The sequence below is a fragment of the Homalodisca vitripennis genome, chromosome 8, assembly GCF_021130785.1.
Source record: "Homalodisca vitripennis isolate AUS2020 chromosome 8, UT_GWSS_2.1, whole genome shotgun sequence".
Taxonomy (NCBI): Eukaryota; Metazoa; Arthropoda; class Insecta; order Hemiptera; family Cicadellidae; genus Homalodisca; species Homalodisca vitripennis.
Window position 1 is genome coordinate 67344547 of NC_060214.1, and position 24137 is coordinate 67368683.

Here is a 24137-nt window from a genome sequence, read left to right on the forward strand (position 1 = left end):
TTTCGAAAACGTTAATTTAAATACTGTGTAAACTTTTTATAAAGACAAACTAAATTAACTGAGTGGCAGAGATTTATTATCCCTTTGAAATATACTAAGAGACAAATATCAATCATCCTCAGGCATTTTAAGAGGAGAAAGTGAGTATAAAAAATTTGTGTACCAAAAAAGTGTAGAATTACAGTTACCACTAAACCGTTTGATTACCGAATTTTAAAATAAAAAGTATAAAGTTATAACAGATTCAATTCAACATTGTATATCTACACGTCTATAGCATAACACCTTTAGTTTACAAGTTCCCTAAAAGCAACTTTTAGTTCCCTGTGTGAAAACAGGTAATTCAGTTTTCCTACATTGTGGCTATTAGATAGTATATATTGGACTGTAGTTTACACTTTGTGAAGAACGACCCGATTGCTGTTGTTTTTCCATTGATAAGATTCTTCTTTGTACTTGGCTAAATCTGTAGTTAATCTGTTAGGATTGTAAACGCTTTATTTGTTTGAATTTTATAAAAAGTTGAGTAAATAAGTACATGGCTAAGTGGCAATTATAGAGAAACGCATTGACAAATAATGGGAGCTTTATTTAATCAGTAATTATGACAACAGCTATCTCTCAAACAACCAAAGTTATCTATTTGAGGTATTTCTCGGTGTGTTGTGGACCCAGTTTCTTAATTGCCGTTTAAAGATCTTGAGACATTTACACACATATTACGGTGCTGGGGACTTTTAGTGTTTCATTAACTGTGTTTGTTTGTGATAACAGACCGTAAATCCGCTAATCTTGCGATGTTTGGGTTGGCAGAAATCAAGCACTTATCTTGAAGAAACACTCGAGAGCACCGTACCAGTATTTACCAGTTATTCGCAACAGCCTAGATTATCCTCCTTTTATAAACAATCAACTGTTTGATAATGTTGCAATCGATAATGTCTCAAATCGCATAAACATAAGTCGTTAAAAATTAATGTAATACAATAAAATTGAATTAATAATAGTTAATAATTGAAGTACGTTATTGAGTACACATTAGTATACATTCAATGGTGCACTTTGTAGATGAAAACTATAGATACGTTGATAATGGATATAGACAGTCACAGTCATTGTCTGTAGTTAATTAAATTATGACATGCATTGACTGATCAGGTGCCTTGTACATTTACTGTAATCAGGTTTGAATTAATAGAGCTGAGAGCCAAGAATTGTTGTGAGTTGATAGGAATATCAGGAGGCTTACTTTGAAAACACTTCTATGGTACACTGATTTGAAAGAGACAACTAGAATGCTCTCTTTACTGGTTGAGATAGTTGCAGTGCAATAACAAATTTCTAAATGAGTGTAAAATGTTTGTACTTTTATGTGTTCTTTCAAATCAGCAAACCCTAGAAGGCAGTCTTCAAGGTTAGCCTGCTTATACTTCAATAAGTTAGGCCCATACTAAAATATCAAACGTACACGTCAAGTGCCAGCATTACATAGAAAATTGGCTGTTTGTAGTGATTTGCAAAATAATAATTACTAGGAAAATATAATTAATAATTGTATAAAAATAGACTTGATGTGTAAAAAATTGTATTTGTAAAATATTCAGTTTTGAAACCAATGTTGGTGCTTGAAAAGTAATTGTTACCGGAAGTAACTAAACTGCTTGTTACTTTTGTTGTAAAATAAAATAAAATAAAAATCACAACAATCTGTGAAAATAAAGACTGGAAAACTCAAATTTGGAAACGTAATTACCAGCTCTTGTTGCACCACACATTTATTTGTCCCTATCTCTCGGAACACTTGTTTCCTGCTCAGAGAGGAGCACTCGAAGTTCTCAAACGCTCTGTATCTAGTAGATAGTGAGACTATAAGATTAGTTCCCCACTCAAGTGTAATGTAAGCAGGCCTAATTCTCTTGAAGGAGTTCATCTCGCAATCTACGCGTTCTGTCAGGTATGAAATCAACAAGCCTATAGACGACTATCTGTGTATAGACTCCTCTAACGTAGGAGAACCACTTTTACTTGACGTCAGCAACAATTTTGTTATCTGACATGCAGCTGTGCAAAATGATACAATTCTGTACAATTTATCACAAAGTTTTACTCTGGCTTGTTTTTTTTTTCCCAATCAACCCCTTCCAGAGTGAATAATTTTGAAAACTCACTGAATTCCATTACCAAGAGGATTTTCAAAATACGATAGCTGGTTTTTTTTTTTTTAGTGAAAACCGATTGCACATGATGTTTGTGTACAATGTCAGATAATGATCAGTACGAAAGCTGAGAGCCAAGTTGTCCCTAGCGGAAATTTCATAAGAAGAACATGGATTGTCAGCCACACTAGGTTCTGTAATGAGACGATATAGATCAATCAAATCAAATCAAATCATTTATTGTCAAGATGTAATGTACATACATATAACAACGTCAAATATTAGGCTAAAATAGTCTATTCTAAATTTTCTCTTAATACAGTATAAAAATCATTGACACTGTACAGGCAAGATTTGAGTAACAATTTTTTTACACAGTTCTTAAAATTAGTTCTACTTAATTCTTTTATATCTAAAGGCAATGCATTGTACAGCTTAATTCCTTGATACTTAAAACTGGATTGGGTGCTTGAAAAATTACATTTTGTTAATACTAGGTTATTTCTATTACGTGTATAGTAACTATGGATATTACTATGGTTAGAGAGGTAGTTAAAATTATCTTTTACATACAGGAGCACATATAATATATAAATAGAAGGCAGTGTTAAAATATTAAGTTTTATAAAAAGAGGTTTACAGTGTTCGCGGTTTCCTACATTACATAGCAGCCTTACAGCTCTTTTTTGTAGAATAAATAGCTTGCTTGCAGCTTGTGAGTAACCCCACAAAACAATCCCATAGGTTAGACAACTGTGGACATAAGCATAGTATATCTGCAGCTGAAGGTCTGAGGAAATAACACCCTTTAGAGATCTAATTAAGAAAAATGCCCCCGAGCAATCTTTGAAGCAGCATAATCAATGTGAGTTTGCCATTTAAGATTAGACTGGATGTGTACTCCAAGAAACTTGAGACTGAAATCATTTTCATTGGGCCTATGAGCTAGTGTTATTTGTAAATCCTGGATTTTTTTATTATTAACACATAACTTGTTAGCTGCACACCAATCGTTTATAATCGAAGTCTTAGAACCAACGTTACTTTTACATTCAACGTCTGATTTAGAGCTGACTGTAAGCCCCAGGTCATCAGCAAATAAATAAGTGCTTACACCGCTCTCGCCCAGATTAGAAGGCAAGTCATTTATATATGCAATAAATAGAGTTGGACCTAAAATGGAGCCTTGTGGAACTCCATAATTAACAGGGCGAGTTTCAGAAATAGAACCATTTAAGTAAACATATTGACTCCTATTGGAGAGATATGACTTGAAAAAATTTACAGCAAGTTGACTGAAACCATAGTAGCTCAACTTACTTATTAGGATCCTATGGTCAACCGTGTCAAAGGCCTTGGAAAGGTCATAAGATCTAAAATTAACAGCATTTTTCAGTTCCAAACCCTCAAAACAGTCATTTACAAAAGACTGAACTCCATCAGTAGTGCTCCGTTTAGCCCGAAACCCAAACTGACAGTTACTAATTAACCCATTAGTTTCCAGATAATAAACTGGATTGGGTGCTTGAAAAATTACATTTTGTTAATACTAGGTTATTTCTATTACGTGTATAGTAACTATGGATATTACTATGGTTAGAGAGGTAGTTAAAATTATCTTTTACATACAGGAGCACATATAATATATAAATAGAAGGCAGTGTTAAAATATTAAGTTAAAAAGAGGTTTACAGTTTATAGAGAAAATTAAAAATACCAGATGTTAGCCAAGAAGATGGAAGAAGCTGACAGTCATCATTTTTGTGTCTGATGATTGGTTTTAAGTGGTATTAAGTTAAAACAAATATGAAATCTGAAGTAACTTATTGTTTGACCATTTCAACACATTTTGCCCTTAAAAGTAGAGTGTTGATTTCTTTCTTAGGGAAAATTCCTCTATCAGTTTCACAATAAACTAGATTGTGTTCTTATACAATGGAAATTGGCTCTTGGCCTACGTTCAAGATCTTACTTTCAGTTAGTTTATGGTGCATAACTTTCCACCACGATAAAATTAATGCCTGCTGAATGGTGTATTAGTCAGTCGGTTTTCAAACGAAAATGTAGAGCCTGCTGAAAACAGGTTCAGTATCACGAAACTTGTGCCATTCATAAATAGTTCGCACTCCCCAACGGGCTCAGCTTCATGTTGTAGTGAGGAGAATGACAACTAGATGAGATCCTTTTGTGATCAATGGATCATCTGTCCTGTAATAGTAATCTTGAATTCTCAGAATTTAACATTTTTCCAAGTGTATGAAAAATTATCCAAGAATAATGACGAATCGTATGCTGACTGGTTAAATAGAAAAGCGGCAGATATCTTTGATGATGGTATCCAAAATGGTCCTATGACTTAAAAAATTCTAATGTTGTATTCAGTCAATAACAAAACGTGTTTTGCTTAAAAATTACCTTTGTTAAAGTTCTTCTACCAAAGTAAACTCAAATACAGCACAAACACGAGTGGTGTAACTCATTTAATGCCTGTTCACTTATGGCATAAAATAATGAAACAGTTCAAAATACGAGGGCTGTTCAGAAAGTAACCTCCGGTTGGTCACAGTGCGGGTAGTGGAGGGGAGTAGCGCGCGCCATCTGTGCATTCACGCACTAAGCAGGTCAGTCGGCATCAAGCTCTAGTCGAGTGAACATCGTACCTGCGCTAGTTTAGTTTTTGTGGCAGTTTGAAATGTGTGCTGCAATAGAAAATACCGCCAAATGTGAAGTGCTTGCTGTTATACGGTTTTTTACAGCCAAAGGATACTCTGCAGCAGCTATTCATCGTGAGCTTTGTGCCGTGTACGGACCACAAGTTATGAGTGAAGGAGTTGTCCGTGAATGGGTACGTTTATTTAAAAGTGGACGAGAAAACGTTCATGATGAAGAGAGGAGTGGTAGACCATCCTTGGTGACTGACGAACTCGTTCAGACAGTTGATGCAAAAGTTCGTGAAAATCGACGTTTCACAATGGCGGAGTTGTCTACTGATTTTCCACAGATTTCTAAGACTCTTTTGTACGAGATAGTGACAGCAAGATTGGGTTACCGTAAGTTATGTGCACGATGGGTGCCCAAAATTCTTACCGACCACCACAAAACTCAAAGAATGGCCTCTGCATTAGACTTTCTGTCACGTTATGCGGACGAAGGAGAACCATTGTTAAACAGAATCGTGACCGGTGACGAAACCTGGATTAAGTACGTAAACCCTGAGACAAAAGAACAATCAAAGATGTGGGCACATTCAGATTCGCCTACCAAACCAAAAAAAGCCCGCCAAGATTTTTCTGCCAGAAAACTGATGGCAACGGTGTTTTGGGATGCCAAAGGGGTGTTGTTGGTTGAATTCATGGAACGTGGGACGACCATTAATCAAGACGTGTACTGTGAAACACTAAAAACATTACGACGGGCTATACAGAACAAACGCCGTGGTATGCTGACTTCCGGTATCGTTTTTTTTTGCACGATAACGCCCGTCCTCACTCTGCTTGCAGAACAACAGCCCTTCTTAAGTCCTTCAAGTGGGACGTTTTCAACCATCCACCTTACAGCCCAGATCTGGCGCCAAGCGACTATCACCTCTTCATGCATATGAAGAAATGGCTCGGGTCCCAGCGGTTTGATGACGACGAAGAGCTCAAAGATGCGGTCACAGGCTGGCTCAAGGCACAGGCGGGTGATTTTTATGCAGAAGGAATTTCAAAGCTTGTGAAGAGATACGATAAGTGCCGCCTCAATCGTGATGGAGACTATGTCGAAAAATAGTGCAAAGATGTAGTTGTAAGATGTATATATTAAAATATTTTTACTTAACTTGGTGTATTTTTTTCAATCGACCGGAGGTTACTTTCTGAACAGCCCTCGTATATACTTGTAATATTGAAATATGTCAATGTGTCATTGGATTTAGTATTGGTATCATAGAAATGGTATAATATCTTAATTTGAACTAAAAATCTTTACTAAGATTCACTTGTTTTAATTGATTTTTATTGGGTATGTCAAAACACATTATACAATTAAACTGAATACCTTAAAAAATAAACTTCAACGCTTCATTTTTAAAACCTCCCTCCCGTTACATGTTTCTAAAATTACAAGAATGTTTATTTGTTCAAGCTACCATGTCATTTTCACAAGTCTAACACTTGTTTTAGTCCTAGCATATTATGTTACATGTACAACCTAGTTTAGATTAATTTAGTAATAGAATGTTGTGTTATTTTGTTTACATTTTAACTGCACTAACCTTGTGCAAGCATGCTAATCTCTCGTCATCCAATCATGCTTTTGTGGGTTTAACACTCCCTTGGTTTGTTTACTTTGTGTTATCAACTCTTCCATCGAGTTGAGAAACTCTTGTTTCGTTTGTGGCTTCTCTCACCAGTTCTGTTTGTTTTCCAGCAATTGACTGATAACACCAAACCCAAACCAGTGGTATGTTTTAGTTTGCTTTCATTTTATTTTGCATGGTACCTAAGTTTTAAAGTGTGGACTGTAGAGTTTAATTCCATATGTCTAACATTGCCTTTGTGTTGTAACGTCGGTTTTGAACAGTTCTCTATTTAACTGTGAGTGTGATATAAATAAGTAGATATAAATTTTAATAGATGAAATTTCAAAAGATTTGAACACTTATATTGGCACAAATCGCCAGACTGCCGAAGCAACGCTGCCCTGGACAATCTGGCTGTTTGTGTCTTCAAACGAGCAGTTACGCACTGTGCTAAATTAACAAAACTTGCTTAATTAAATCTGTATTAAAAATTAAACATTTTAAGTTATTGTTAACAAAATAACAGTCATAACAAGACCAAAGCCGAATGTTTTGAACCTTCTCATCAAGAATAAAAGTTCAGATAGTAATTTAAGAAAAATGTTTTTCATTCAATTGTAAATTCTAAAATCAAATACTCAAAAAAGTACACTTGTTTATTTTCTTGAAAAAAAATGTGGTCGTAATTAGACCACAACTTTCAGAGTTATGAATTGTTAACGTTATAGTTTGGTTGAAAGGCTGCAAAAATCGGTACCTTTTTCTTCTTCTTACCAACATAAAAACTGGAGGTTGTTGTTTGTAACTGATTTGCTTTATATGTTTAAATGCGGAAATAAACAAGCTAAATTTTAGTCTAATTTCACTTGATAAGTAAAGACATTTACGTATTTATCTTCAGATTTCTATAGTGACAGATGTCATAGTTAATGGAGGAAAATGCATAATTTACTACAGTATTATGATGCTTGTCTTGTTTATATGAAAAAAGTGTGTGTAAAATTCAATAGTGGTAAATATCTAAGTTTCATTAATAACACCCATCCTTATATTTAATATTTTTTTTTACCCTTCAAAACTTATTATTTGCTGTCAGTTGCGCATCTACAATGAATGAACCACATCTAAAGAATAATTGCCTAATGCCATATTAACTAAATTATAAGTTAGATTCAGGAATTGCAAGGGATTGCAGGCAGACATGTCACGACGAACACAGTGTTTGTAAAATGATCCTCAATTTTGCATACAGTTCTAAAAAATTAAACTATGTTGTTCTCACCACAAAGTGTGCTTTATGTACTGATTATTTGGTATATTTGTATTAAAAAGGTTTTATTTATTCTTGTATCATTTAAACTGAAGGCATTTTTAAGTATCTATCTGACTAGAGATTATATTGCATGAACCAAAAAATTTATATATTTTTTTGTTTTAGACTCTAAGGACACCAATTTCACTCCCAAACCACAAGATGGCTATCAATTTTAATTCGGTAATTAAACATCAGTTATGTTTAAATTAAAGCAATAGTTGTATAACCATTAGCCAGGTCATCATCAGTTTAATGCAGTTGAATGTAATTATCGTTTTTTATTCCTACATCTCTATGTCAATGAGTAGAATTATTAACTGCAGAAATTATTAGTTTTAAGTGTTTATCATTTTTCAGTTTCACACTCTGTTCAGTGGGAGATTCAAACAAATATTTTGGTGTCTAATGAGCAATTGTCTAAAATCTCTTTAAAATAGGATTGTACATTTTAAAACTGTATGTGGATAAAGAAAGTTAGGTAAATCTTAAGCTCAGCGACTACCGCTCCGATCGCCGTAATTTTTTGCATTCTGACACAGGTTAACGTAATTTCACCGAAAAAAAATAGTCCCGATTATCGCCGTAGCCGTTTACTCCCCCCCCCAAAAAAAATTTTTGGAAAAAATAAACTTAAAAAAAACCTGACTGACAGTGCATTTATTCGTTTTTTTGGTGTTATTAGTTCGTAGGGCAAGTAATTTCACCGAAAAAAGTAGTCCCGATTATCGCCGTAGCTGTTTACTCCCCCCCCAAAAAAAAATTTTGGAAAAAATAAAATTTGAAAAACCTGACTGACAATGCATTTATTCGTTTTTTTTGGTGTTATTAGTTCGTAGGGTAGTAGTCCATGTACTAATTCTAGTATAAACTCGTCTTATCTTATCAGTAATAAACGGGCGCCGCTTATCTTTTGCCTGTAATGAAACCTGTGTTAGTTCTGTCTGAGTGTTGTGTGTGTAAGCAGTCATGCGTGATCTGGGCTTGGACTTTGCAAGCTCGAGTTAATTTTTTTTCTAAAAGAGCAAGCAGCGCAAAGCGCTGCGCAGCGGGCAAGCATCGCGTGATCTGAATTTTGAATAGGCAAGCTAGGGTCTTTTTTAGCATGTGACAAGAACCATCGCAAGCCATGTCAATAACTTCACTAATTATTCCTTGTCCATGTGGGTTTGTTTGTGTACGTCTGGCGGTCAATCGAAGCCGTCCTATAGGTCACGTGACCCGTCCGGCCAATCGGAAACCTTCCTGTTTGTCACGTGGCTACTGTCAATTCATCAAAACGTCCATGGTCGGCCATTGTTTTTAGTTTGATAGTCGAAAATCTTGTTATTTATGTGTTTTGTATTGCCAACATTGTACTGCTGTAAAACTGGTTTTTATATGTTAGCGATAATCGGGACTATTTTTTTCGGTGAAATTACGTTAACCTGTGTTAGTACGAAAAACCTTACGGCGATCGGAGCGGTAGTCGCTGATCTTAATATTTACCGAAAGTTAGAATGGATAAGTCTTCTTAAGTTGAACTGCTAACAAATTCTGAATATACTTTTATTTCAAATATTAAAAACCTAAATTGTTAAATCGTTATTCTTGTCAGATGTCCTAGTATTTGTATCTTTTAAGATAACAGATTTTGGATGAGCTATTGTAAAACTGTGTTTGTATTCTGGTTTAAGCACAACATTTTCAAATGATTACAAATTATAAATTAAGACTACCATGAAGTTATATGATAAAAGAGTTTCCAGGTTGAAGCATGGACTTTCCTAGTAAAAAAGCTACATTTACATATTTTTCTCATTGATATGTCTGGTAAATAATAATTCTTGGTATCCATTCATTTTATTTTATTTTTCAATTAATAATACATTGCTCTAGTAACAAATTATTGTTTTGTATTTGAGTATTGGCTACAATGTTATGATTGGATTGCAGAAGATGAGAAATTGTAAATGACACTATGTTTTTAATTTTGGTTTCCATTTAATGGAAGTTGACATTACTGGAAGGTCGCAGACTAGAATCTTTGTTCAGTTAGAACCACCCGGAGGACATCTGGAGTTTTAAGCACTGCTTCTGGACTCAAATATCACCTACCATAAACATATCATAGTTTTTTATGTAGCTGAAATTACACCATATGTTATTTATATCATTGTTTCTTTTACGTTATTGTTTAGTAATGAAGTGGTTTTCTCGATGTTGCAGAAGACGGGCAAGTGGAATGCCATGCACGTGCGGATAGCCTGGGAAATCTATCACCATCAGCAGAAGCAGACTGCGGAGGTAAAGACGGCCCCACCCCACGGTGGTGGCGGGGGCTGTCCCACCAAAGAGCGAACTGCTGCGCCCACCCACCACGCACCTCTTCCCCCCTCCCCGGCCCCACGAAATGCCCCCCTTTTCTGCACCCCACCGTGCCCCTCACCCGTTCGAGAGTTCTCCCCACCCCGCGGCCGCCCAGTTTCCTGGCATCGGTATGCATCGTGAGTCGCTTTCTTTTACCTCTCTAATGATTTATTTGATTCAACAAAACTTACTGGTGACGTAGGTGGAGTTCGATCATGAATGATAAATGAATGTTTTTTGTGCAGGTGGGAGCTTGTTTGGAAGGTATCCACCGAGTCCAGCGGTTCCTTCTTTGGCTACGTTTCCACACACACCTCTCTACGATCCTTGGTCAAGGTTAGTCATTTCACTCTGGTACTTTTCCAACATGTATATTATTTTAATTTGTCAGTTATTAACTAACTAAAGATCAACTCTCATTGGCAAGCCCCAGGAGGCTCACTTCTGGCTGGTTTATACCGTCCAGTTAGGCTAAACCTACACTGGGTACAGGAAAAATCGATGTGCTATTTATATTTAAATGTAGACAAAATGGATGTCCAGGAGCGGCACATCACTAACCACAAATGTTGAGATATTGGAGTGCAAGGGTAGATCGATAGGTTAAAGGTGTAAGGGTTGCTACTAGCCTAGACATAAGTGTGTTATTCCCTGCCTTCTTTGACTGGAGAGGCTGGTACAAAGCTGGCCTCACCTTCTGCCAAGGAGACATGACTAAGACTAATGCCCAAAATCCTTCCTCATGGATCTCGTCAGTAGGCGGACTCTGCCCCCCCCTCCCCAACCTTACCCATCCAGAATATCCTGTCACTCAGGAAACAGCGCTTCATTTTAGGACCTACTCCTTTTAGGACTAAGTGCAATTTCTCAGCTTCTTGTCCTAAGATAACAAAAAAACTGTCAGGCAGATATGGTATACTATGTTACTATGTTCTTATCTGGTTTCAACTGCATAATTTCAGACCACTGCAATTTATTTTCAAATCCAATACCTTTTTAAGAACTGAAATTCTAATACACAGACATGCTGACATGACTAGAATTAATTTCCAAATGTATCCTTATAAGGCATGTTGATTCATACTGTTTAGTCATACTGTGGAACAGTGTTAGCTAGTCGGAACACAGTCTACAACAGATCTTATGTTGAATTTAGTTAAGAAATTGATGCTCAAGTCCTACAGCATGGAGCGATAATTCTTTTTATACAAGATTAAGATTCAATATCAGTGTGTTCAAACTATCAACATGCTAAAATATCTTAACAGATTATTGATTTCATCATCTTTGGAGTGAATAAGAAATACATTTTCTCAAATGTAAAACATTAACTAAACAACTGGAATTTCTGTACATACATTTTTGTTTTAAATACCCCTTTCTTAGTCTAATTTGGCTAGTTAAAGAATTACCTAAGATATTTTAAAAGGGTTTATGATAAATTTGGTCAAAATCAGTTCTAGGCATTAGGATCGTTGCACATTTACCCTCTTGAGTTGCGCTAATATTACTACAGTGACAGCTACAGTTCATTTTTCATGTGCTGTATACATTGTGTTAGTTTAAACATTTTTAATTGTTGTAAAAGAGTTGTAGAAAGCAGCAGGTATATCAATTTCATAAATATTATTTTTTAAATTTTAGGTTACAACCTAGAACGTCTTCAAGCTTCCCGACACCTCTGGGAGCAACGGTTGGGCCTTGGAGCTTGAAACCGGAACCAGGCCTGAGTGAAGCGGAACGAGAACGGGAAAGGGAGCGGGAACGGGAGAGAGAGAAGGAGAGGGAGAGGAGCAGGGAACGAGAAAGGCAGCGGAGAGAGGAGAAGCAGAGGAAGTTGCTAGCGGCCCAACAACAACAGAACAAGGTGCGGGAACGGTCACCTCTGCGGGAGCCCCCGCCGACTGTTGTACCCAAGGAGGAGGATGTGGTAATGTTGGGTCGACCACCCCCTCACTACCTGCCCCGCCCCCGCCACCCTCCGCGTACACTGCCTCCTCACTTCGCCCCCACCCCATGGGACCACCCGTACAGGTACTGATGTGTTAATTACCTATTTGTATGTTAAGAATATAAGAAAATTTGTCTACATTGATATCAGTCAACAATATAGTAACAATAATAAATCTTTATCCACCAAACAAATGTACATAAATTTACACTTATAACTTGTTATTTGAAGATAACACAATATAACAAATAGTTAGTTATATGGTGAATAATTAAGTACCCATAAGCAAAGCTTGTTGGGGTTCCTTGTTTATATAAGAAACACAATGAGAGAACAACAAATAGGAATATAAATTATGAAGTAAAATACAATAAGCAAGTAGTACAATAAATAGTACCTATTTATCTTATTACAATCTTAATGTATAAATCAAACAATTAGTTCAACACAGGATATCTAACACTTATTCAATTAAAAAATGATTAGCATGAAAATAGAGGTTGACAACAGTGAAATTAATTTCAAAGTAACTACTAAAGTAACATAAAATGTTATCAACCTATGACTAACCAAGTCCAATAGAAAATCTCATCTTAAATACAACTACAATAACTCACCCTTTGTCACAACCTTTGTAGTTTCAACAAGAATAAACCTTTTCATAGTCCAAGGCATTATCAATCCTCACAAATTTATGGTCCTTAATCAGTTAACACCTTTATAAATTAGTCAAATCACCTGAGAATTGTCCCCATGGGTCTTACCCCAGCCTTGCAAAAAGTTGTCCATTCATCAAATAGCTCCCATTTCATCACTTCCCTCAACCATTCCCTTTAGTGTGTAAAGTGCAACAAGCACCAACTACTTGTGTAGCTGTACAATTGGGCAGAAGTACATAACTTACATTTAGCTGTTAACTTCATTGTCAAACTTGACACTTTATTGTCTGCTCTGAGGAACTCATAATTAATTGTGAAATAATGTCAGTGTTTTTGTTTGAATATTTAAGTGCTGTATATAGGCGAGTCTTGCATGCCCGTAACCAACTGTCTTAACTCTGACCCAGAACTATTGTTAAACATGTGGTAGTTTAATTAATGACCTCTCAATTTGTTGACAGACTCGACCCAATGAGGCTGAACCCGCTGATGGCTGCATTCCGAGAAGAAGAGGAGCAGAGAGCCAAACTGTTTGCAAGCTACCCACCCCCACCCCACTTGCGGGGTAAGGCACCTAGCCCTCACAGGCCCCCCCATCCCTCTCACCACCCTCACCCTCATCCTCTCCCCCATCCCGACCACAAGAAGGAGGAGTCCTCTCAGTCCCGATAGCTTGTTTAGGTTATGTTTGCTCACTTGAGGACGCAGTCTCTGGTGGTTGACATCCCGCAACATTGCTTGCTGCTTTTCTGTGATAAATTCATTCTATTCTTACGTGTTCTGTTGTAAAATTTGTACCTTAACAATGTTTTATATATATACATAATTTAGAAAATATTTTTATAATTTGTTGTTATTATCTTATTTATTTGTTTCTTTATTTGGTCGGCACTTCTTCGCCTGTTTCCTCGTACGAAAACAAGAGAAGAAGTGCAGAACCCATGTTGGGGTTAACCACCCGGGTCAGTATACCTCAAAACTACTTTGTTAGCTTTACATCACATATTTTTAAGTTCCTTAGGGAATTTGTGCCATTGTGATAACGTTGTAGGAAACGTTATGTTCCTCACAGAACATTTTTGTATTTTTGCACGGGATTAACCGAATTGTGTAACGCTCGCAAATGCAGTTCTGTAAACTAGGCTTGTTATATCGGTCACTATTTCACTGCCATCATAAGTTTCTGCTGCAATCACGTATATAAAATTAATCTGGATTGTATTTTTGTGTTTGTAGGACTTTACCAAATGTAATGTATTTTTTATTCTTTAACAAATATTAGCATATTTTCTCATCTATTTCTCGATGTGTTACTTACTTTTAAAGAATCTTAGTGAAACAGCCAAGAATACAAGAATAATTAGAAGCTCCTTTTCATCTTTAAACTCAGTACAGTAGTTTTAAATATTAAATAGTTTTTAAATAAATTTATTTTTGACTGAATTTCTTTGTTAATTAGCTAAGTTTATTAACCAAAAATTTTGTACCAAAAACCAAACCAAGTACTGGACTGATTACAGTTTTTGTATTGAACAATAACAAATCATACTTTTCTGATTGTCACATATTTTTAATTACTATACTGTGGTTGACTATTTATAACAGCATAACTGTAATTATATCTGCTAACCAAAAAAAATCATATCCCGACTCAGTTCCAATCACTTTGAATAAACGAGAATGTAGTGCACTTATCACAAAATACAATTGTTCAAAAAAACTGTTTTGCTGTTGTAAAAGAACTGGAATTATGAAGACACAATTGTTTAATATAGTATTGCTTGGTTAATGATAACAAACTATTAATAAGTGAAAAAGAACAAGAAAATTTAATGGATTCTTATGTTTTTACAACTTTTATAATCTTGTTTGCATTTTATGTAGTCAATACAGTTAATAAAAAGTGAGTCCAATGCAGCATTTAATTAGTTTTGTTTACGGATAATTTGTACCAATAGTCTCTTTAACCAAATGGAAATAGTTAAGGTCATAGAATTTAGAAATACTTACCATACCAGTAAAATGCATATTGTATTTATTTTTCGTATGTTCTCTTACAATTGGCTCTGTTTGCATAATCTTCCTGTATTTTCAGTATGTCAAATACAATTTTAATTCGTAATTTTTATGTGTTCAGAGCGGTTAATGTGATTAATCGGAGCTTGCGGTTCGAACAGCATCTTACCTGTTCTATTTTAGAAGCAACAACATAAGTGGAATCATTATATTTTTGACGAAAATAAAACGTAGATGGGACCATTGTTGCTGGAAAAGGGTGTTGTACAATTTAAGTTCAAACGTTTGTTAATGGGTGAATAAATATATATACTATGAACAACATTATTATATAAAAATGGCTTTATTGTTATAAAAACTACAAGAATTAAATTACATGAAATTGGTACTATTATTACTACTGTATGTCTGTTTACTTTGCTCCAATCACAATCATGTGTGAAGTTGAGGTACAGCAATTTTTCTATCTCTGAACTAGGGAAGTAGTGCAAAATTCAAATACAGTTAAAAATCAATTTTAAAAAATTTGTACAATTTACTATATGATTACAAAATCATGTGATCATTTATGGTGTTTGTACTTATTAATTTGTCACTAATTCTATTCAGTGTTGTCTGTAATATTATCAGAGTAAAAAGGATATAGATTTGGAACAGACTGGCTTCACCAGTTTGGATTCAAGTTGGAGCAGGGTAAACCAACAGATCTACTCTGTTTGTAAAAAAAAAATATTTTTATAACAAATGTTTTGTAATGTCTGCCAGAATTCACTAGTTGAGGATTTATTTGTTGCAGTCATATTTTTAATTGGTGCATCCACATGTTGGTTTTAACTCTGTTTAAGTCAAATTGTATTTTAAATAATTTAGCACAATTAAAAAAACCATAGTTTATGAAAAACAAACCGCGTGTTTTTTTTTTTGTTTCGAAGCGTTTACAGTGAACACTGTAGGTTCAGTGCAATAACTGGTAGACTCCACTGGTTGGTGCGTGCGTGTGCACGTCGTGGTGACGTGCGGGAACCGAGGCGTTACCTCAACAGTCCTCGACTAAGTCCTCGGTGTACCTGAAGTTAGGTTAGGTTAAGTCAAGTAAAGTAGATAAAATGTACTCTGGCTTTAAAAACACATGTATATAGTGACGATTGTACATTATGTAGAGTTGACCTGTACAGTAGGGTACATTGTGATCACCCGTATTGATAGTATTTATTTAATTTATGACACATTTTGAATGTTAACGATGATGATCTCAAATCGTAAAACGTCTAATAGCGAGGGTATACACTTGTCTTTCACTGTGTGAAGTCCCCCTTGCGCTAACTGCCTGCAGAGCTATTACAACAGTTTAAAGAGATAATACAACTTGTTATTTTGTCAGTGAATGTACATTGTACGAAGTTATCTAACACAATTATTGTAGTGAGACTGTATCTGCAGGCAGGATCTATGGTATAGTTGTAATGGTTACGTGCCTAGCCCCTTCACACTTGAGTAATGATGTAAATACGCTGCCGATGTACATAAGTCCTTCGTGGCGACGCTGTAGATACAAAACTGTGCTTATGTCCGTATTGTATGTATCTAACATCTTATGTGCATTTGTAATAAATAAAACTTTGTACACTTATAACTTTTAACAAATTTTAATATTTTTAATGTAGCAATGGTATGTACAGTAGTGTAGTTCCATTTGTAAATGGAAGTTACATGTTTTTTCATTATGAAATATAATAATTTAAAATGTGTAAAACTTTGTTTTATTTGTTCCACTCATTAAAATGTATCGTCCACATTATTAAAGATATTTCTGCTGATCATGCCAGTGGCGTAACTACAGTGGGAGAGATGAGGGGTAGAACCCCCGCTCCTAAGAGCTCTAAACATTAAGATTCAAATATTCTTTATTCATACAAGTATATATACAGAATTGCATTACACTTTCTTGCTTAAAACTATTATGTATAACCAATTTGATTCCTATATTTTTAATTAAATGACAAACTTGTTTCAAAAAGGTGAAAAACTAAAATAAACATAGGTACACAACCTACTATTTAATTATTATAAAGCAGACATCTACAGTATTTACATAATTACATATAATTTACACAGCTAACATGGTTCTGCAGATAAATACATAATTTATTTGGTTAAACTATCCTGATTTTTACATTAAAAAAACTCTTCTATTGAATAACAGTTAATTTCTAATAAATAAGAGTTTACTTTTGATATAAAATTACTATTACTAACTTCACAAGCAGCTATTTTTGCGGGAAGATATTGAAAAAACTTTAATCCAGCATAAGAGGTCTTTTTTGTATATCTTAAGATTGTGTCTTTCAGTAGTTACTAAACTTCTTGTATTATATCCATGATTACACTATTGCCTGATTAACAAATTGTTTTGGTGACGGTATTTAAGTGTTTCTATGATGTATAAATCGTACACTGTGGGTATTTCTAAATTTTTGAAAGAATTTTTAACTGATTGATTAAATTCTAAACCATGCATAATCCTTATAGCGTTTTTTTGTAATAATAATATTTCATCAAGGTTCTTTTTTGAAGTTCCACCATAAATGCTTATGCCACATAAAATATGGGATTGAAATAATGAAAAGTATACCATCTTAAGAGTTTTTGTGTAACAGTAATATCTCATTCTCCTCAGAGCGTACAGGCCGAATGACTATTTTTGAAAACAAATTTAACATGAAGATCCCAAGTCAAATTATTATAGACTAATAATCCGAGAAACTTTGTATCAGTTAGTTGTTCAACTGTATAATCTTCTATCAAAATATTAGGGCTTATTGTGTTTCGGTTTTGTCTAGTATGAAATGTGATAAAGCTGGTTTTGCCAGTGTTTAGTAATAGGTTACTATTATTCAAAGATTGTTTTATTTTTGTTAATTCTATCGAGGCTATTTTCTCCATTTCTGTTTGATTTTTTTTCTGTAAAAAATATATTAGCATCATCAGCGTAAAAGACCATGCTAACTGTATTGTTTTTACACAAAGCAGACAATCCAGTCAAATAGCATACAAACAATAGTGGACCCAAAATGGATCCCTGCGGCACTCCAAAATTGGTTTTACTAATTGATGACCTATGGTTTTTCATAACATTGTCGGATTGATATTTTATTTCAACAAACTGAGAACGGTTGGCTAAATAAGATTCAAACCACCTTATCTCTTTACCTTTAATTCCGAGTTTATAAAGAAATTAAGCATTCGTTTGTGTGAGACACTGTTGAAAGCTTTTGAAATATCTAAAAATACTCAAATAACATTTTCTTTTCTATCTATTGCATAAATTATATTTTGTATTCAATTAAAAAGAATGTATAAAAGCAATCGAACTTGTTTGAAATACATTGGTTAAAAGTTTTATTTTGAATTGCGTTTATATAATTTATTTAAATATATATTTATTCCATCCTCCCAATCACCCCCACCCCATGTGTGGTTCGCTCTTCAATCACATTCATTCCCTTCCAAATCCAAGTGCTGGTTACGGTACTGGTTCATGCCATTTATTATCTCAACTTAATTTCCATCATCATAGTCATATGCTGTATTTGTGTTATTAACAAGTGGAAACTAGGTTATGAAGGCCTAACTGGAATCAGATATTGTGTAATGAATAAAAGGAATCAGCTATAAAATATCTGTTACACTAATTCTAGATGTAGATCAATCATTTATTAAAAATCTGTGTTTTCTGTTTGAAACGGTTTTAGTTTTTAATCTTAAATAGTAGTCCCATTTTAAAAATATAGTGATAAAATTGTTGTTCTGAGGAACTTATAAATAAACACAAAAACATAAAGTTATTAATTATTTTTGCATATTTATTGAGAACAAGAACACACAACTTGAAGTAGGGTAAAAAATTTAAACTCTGTTGTTGCCAATTTTCCATAATTTACGGCCTTTAAAAACAGATATAACTGCCAGTATCCATTTTTTTGTAAGTTAGCAACTAAAATCACAAAAAACAAGGTTATCCAGAAAATAACCTCCGTTTTAAAAAGAAAGTAAACCAGTGAAGGTACAAAAATCTTATTGTATACGTCTGAAAACTACTTTCTATATTTTTCTACATAGTTACTGAACAGTTTCAAGCATTTGTCATATTTTTGAACAGTCTTTGAAATTTCTCTGTATTAAAATCTGTCACCTGTGAATGTAGCCAACCTGTTATAACATTTCAAAACTTTTTCATGGCGAAACGCTGAGATGGAAGCCAATCACTTCATGTTCGAAAACTGCTGTTTTGTATCTGGGTTAATGTAGGCAACCCGTCTCATTGCCAGTAAAATCATGTCAAAAAATTCTTCTTCATAATTCTACCAAAAAAGTCTATGGCAGAACCCTTTCTTTTTGTTTTTAGTCGTCGATTAGCAGTGTTGTTACCTAATAAAACTTTTAGGTAGCCTATACTGTCAGCATGGCGATGCTACCTCCACTACTGGCAGTTACTTTATGGATAACCCTTCTATTGCTATGTTACAGTTATAAAACATGAGTATCATAATTCGAATTACAAAATTGTAATGTTCTTTTATACTGGTAACATTCCCTGATGAACTAAATTATGTATCGTTAATTTTTGTGTATTTGACTTCCATGTTGTATTAGGTTTTCATTACTCCATAAAAACACCCACCAAGTTATTTAGAAAAGTGTTTCCTTGTTATATCTTTATTAGTTCAGAAATGCATGGTGTGTCAACTAATGAAATATTGAATTTTAAATATTCTACACAAAGTCAAATCCAAAATATCCATTCTAGTTTAGTCGGAAGAAAGGTTGGTTTTATCATATGGCTGTCATTTCAAAATATGAAATGCATTATTAGTTTAGAAGGTTAATTTCTTCAAGACTAAGACTAAGATGATTCAAATATGAAACCTTACAAGAAAATTTTTTATAAGCATAGGTTATTACTAAAAATGTGGATTGGTTTTAGGTATAATCAATTGGAAATTGTTTGTAGAAATTTGATACAAAAGGTTGATTGGATAAGAAAGATTGTGACTAACCCTGGATATCTTGAGATTTTTAATAAACACCAATACATCCCTATGAGTTAAAATGTCACTTAAGCAAGTTCTAGAAGTTCTCTGAATGTGTTTTACCTAGTCTGAGTAATCCGCCTCACAGTGTATAACAGTCTCCTTCGACTCTCTTCAAAATAACATATGTACGACTAAAAAATATCCATCTTACAAACAGATGGTAATTAAGTGGCCTGTCTCTGGTCAACTTCTGGAATATTCTCACAATGAGCAATTCTGTCACTTTGGCAACTCAAAAAGTAAGAATATTGAGTTCTATAAATTGTAATGACTTTTTAATGTCACCCTAATAACATTACAATCTGATGTCCAGACTTGTAAGGGTACAATTAGCTTCAATCCTATTATCCTTATATTCTGTATAGTTCATTAGATTTTTTGTGGACATAAAATTTTCTTCAAGCCAAGCCTTTTACGTTATTAAATCGAGTTCAATGTTTTGAGTCGTGTATAAATATTCAAATATTAATATTACAGGCTTCTCAACAAAATTTACATTAGAAAAACTGTTTTGGTGTAATATGAAACTTAGCTTTCCTGTTACTTGATTTCTTAAAAATGAAAACATTTGTTAATTTTATTCTAACTGGAGAAGCTCCCATGGCTTCAATCCCATAATAATTATGTATTTTAAAGTATTTTAGAAGGCCATGTCAGAACACTTAAGATTGTGCCGCTTCTTATTTTTTCAAATAGTATCCTTTGGAATATATCTATTGTCCACGCTCATCATAGCGTACTCTCTCCCAACTACTTCTTCCTCATATGCTCTTTTAGACTAAATGAATAAGTGAACTTCCTCATATGCTCATTTAGACTAAATGAATCAGTGAACTTCCTCATATGCTCATATGCTTATTTAGACTAAATGAATCAGTGAACTTCCTCATATGCTCATTTGGACTAAATGAATCAGTGAACTGAACTTCCTCATATGCTCATTTAGACTAAATGAATCAGTGAACTTCCTCATATGCTCATTTAGACTAAATGAATCAGTGAACTTCCTCATATGCTCATTTAGACTAAATGAATCAGTGAAGCTGTACAGTTGCATATTACCATCTCAGGTACATAGGTGTTAAATAACCAAGGACTGCTGAGAACGTTCAAGACAAATACCTCTTCCTTAGTATACCTTTTGTTCTTTTGCTGTTAGGAATATCTTATAAATAAAAATTAATCGCTAAATGTGTTGCTAAGTGTTAATCTCGGGAACGGCTGGACCAATTCGGCTAATTATTTCTTTAATTATTTGTTGACATCCGAGGAAGGTTTTGGTGAAGAGAAAAATATGAAAACTTTCCTGGAATATTTTAGGGGAAATAGTTATAATATTTACAAGAAGTACTTTAAAGTTAACAACACTTTTCAGCTAAAGTTCACCAAAGAGGCAGAAATGTTTGTTTACATTTTAACCCCTTGAATGCTGTGATACTCTTGGCAGTACTGTCAACTCACTGCGGGTTTTTTTTTTTGTGCCCACTTGCAAACCCAAAATTAATGTTAATCATTTTATTGGGCAAAACAATATTATACAGCACTCTGAGTACTATTTAATTTAGAGGGCCAGTTCCAGAATACAATAGGAGGTAAATTAGGGGGAAACCCGTATTTTTTTAATATATGGGAATGGTGCCGAGGGATTCTGTGGGGGTAGAGAGGAGGGAGTAAAGGGAGAAAGAGGGTGGGGGGTTGTAGGGGGATGAAGGAGATAAAAGAGGTAAATGGGGGTCAAGAGGTAGACGAAAGAAAAGGGACGTAGGCAGAAAAGGGGCGAAATAAGAGGGGGAGGGAGAGATCAAGTGTAAACAACACGGATATGTAGTGTAGGTAGTAAGGGGGGAAGGGGGTAGAGGGAGGGAGGAGTGGGGATTATGAAGGGAGGAAGAGTCTATAGAAAACGGGAGAGAATGGAAGGTGGGGGACAGGAGGGGGGAGGGGAGAGGGAGTGAATAGGCAAGTGAGAGCGAGGACAAGGAGGGGGGTTGAAAAGTGGGGGTAGAAAGCGAGAAAGATCAAAATAGGACAGGAGTAAGGGGATAACATGGGAGAAACAGGTAGGGCAGTGGAGGGAGAATGGGGGTAGGCAGGTAGGGGAAGACAAGAGGCAAGAGTAGAGTATGGTAGAAAATAAAGGAAGAGATAGAGGGTTATAAGAAGGGAGAAGGCTAAGAGGGGGAAGGCAAGGGATGAGGGAGGGATGGGAAGGGAGGGGGGGGGAAGGATAGGGGTGGGAGGGGTGATGAAGGTGAGGAACAGAAAAAAGAAGGAGAGGGAGTGTAGGAGGCAGGACGGAAGAGGGGAAGGGAGGTTGCGAGCAGAAGGAAGGGAGTAGAGGGGCAGAAGAGAGAAGAAAAAGGGGGAAGAGAGGGGGGAAGGGTAAGGACGGACGAGGAAGATAGAAGAAGGCAGAGGAAAAGGGGGGAAGCAAAACGGGAGGGAGGTAGAGGGCGGAGATAATAGAAGGGGGTAAGGAGGGAGGGGGGGGTGGTTGAAGAGCAGGGGGAAGACAGAGAGGGAGAGAATAGGAGAAAGGTAAGGATATGGGGACAAGAAAGTGCAACATGGCAACAACAGAGGGAGAGAGAGGAGAGTATAATAGAGGGGGGTTAACAAAGGGGAGGAGAAGGGGGGTTGAAGGAGAACTAAAGATGGGTAGGAAATTATCTGTTTTATAATTCTTTAGCACGTGAAAAATAAATATCAAAATGAAAAGAAACGTATTTATTTAGAACATTTGTTTTGTATTTACACTTTTGTATAAAGCTCTTTGTGTTATTATTCAAATTAATTTTTGACGTTTCGTGGAATCTAGTGCAAAACACGGCACACTCACAGACAAACATCGCATTCAGCGCACTGGTTAGCTCGATTCGCGGCGTTTCTGTTCTCCTTGTATGTGTTTTTTAACAAAACCGTGACAAATACGTTGTGCTCATTTTTCTTTTTGATTCTTTCGTGGAAGGTAACAAGAGGATGTGAAAATGACGCTGTGTTAGACGCATTGGATTATCAACCCACAGAGGTCGCCACCTTTCTGTTTTGTTCCGGGTTCCAAATTATCAGCCACAATTATTTGGCGAACAAGCTCTAGTGGAAACTGCTGCAACGTTGGTTTTCTGCCTGTTTGACAAAGGTATATGGCATGTGCATTTAATATAGACATATCCAAAAAATGGAAAAAAAGCTTCTTTTATACATCGACGTAGTCGGCGTATACACATTCTACATTGACGATCATCATGTCCGACCTGTCCAAACTGCTCCCTGGTTATGGTTGTAGTCATGAACAGAAATGGGTTTCACAATGGCCCGCTTTTGTTTTTCTGTCTAGTTTACCAGTAGATACCATCCTCTATCTTTGGCTCGATGTCAGCATGACAAACTTATCGGTTTCTCAATCACATGACTGCTATACTTGTGCCATTATTTAGGGTTTCCCGCCTACACCCTTATTCTAGCTCTTTCAGAAACGTGGCATTTTCCCAATCTTATAGATTTTACTGTCCCCACAAGCATTAGTTTTTTTGTTTTTGTGAAAAATGTAAATAAGTCGGGACTGGAATACAGTTGTCAAATTAATAAGCAGTGGCCTTTGTTGAGATAATTTTGGAGAAGAGTTGTCACAATTGCTCCGGAATACCAAGATTTTCGGGAAATTGGAGTCAGTCAGTGTCTTTCCCAGTTTCAAACTATGCTATCAAGTATGTAACCGTCTCACAATCACATTATCAGGAATTAATTTAATGCCAAACCTACTTCTCTTTGAGGGGTTATGCACTGGATGAACATTTGAAGCAAGATGTACTTTGAAAAGCAACAAACTTTCGTTAATTGTAGTTACTTCTAAGATTTCTAAAATGGTTTGAAGTTGCGGGAAAATGCTGCCTGAAAAAGTTATCAACCACTTCCTTTTTTTTACTAAGTTTGCCATGAGCGGGAGGAAGTGTATTATCAGAAAAGTGCAATAAAACGCAAAATAATAAAATACACTGTCTCTAGAGTCTGCATTTAGAGACACTATTTTTATGAAGAGGGGTCACTCGACCAATAATCTTCAATGGCTATTTTTTTGTTGTATGTACCATCAACATTGTAGTAGCCAAAAATAACTCATTTCTTTCTTCGTAATTGGGACCCACTTTTTTCAATCGAGAGTTGTTCTGAAGGGGGGGATGTGGAAAACAATGTACTCAAACTGTTTGTTTGTTTCCAAAAACAATTAATCTAACAATTCGGTCAGTAATAATTTTTTCAAAGCAATACTGTTCAGAACAATTCTTGAAAATGTAGTCTGAATCACTACCCCACTTTCA

At 35.3% G+C, this 24137-nt stretch overlaps 1 protein-coding gene across 1 annotated transcript in view; it reads left to right on the plus strand.

Annotated features, from left to right (window-relative positions):
* LOC124367665 (extensin-like) overlaps positions 1-16478 on the plus strand; it is a 128529-nt gene extending 112051 nt beyond the window's left edge. The window contains 6 exon segments of the mRNA XM_046824673.1: positions 6567-6599; positions 9959-10045; positions 10047-10227; positions 10345-10435; positions 11744-12133; positions 13171-16478. Of these exon segments, the coding sequence (XP_046680629.1) occupies positions 6567-6599; positions 9959-10045; positions 10047-10227; positions 10345-10435; positions 11744-12133; positions 13171-13381 (993 nt within the window). The 3' untranslated portion in view covers positions 13382-16478.
* Positions 16479-24137: the final 7659 nt, after the last annotated feature.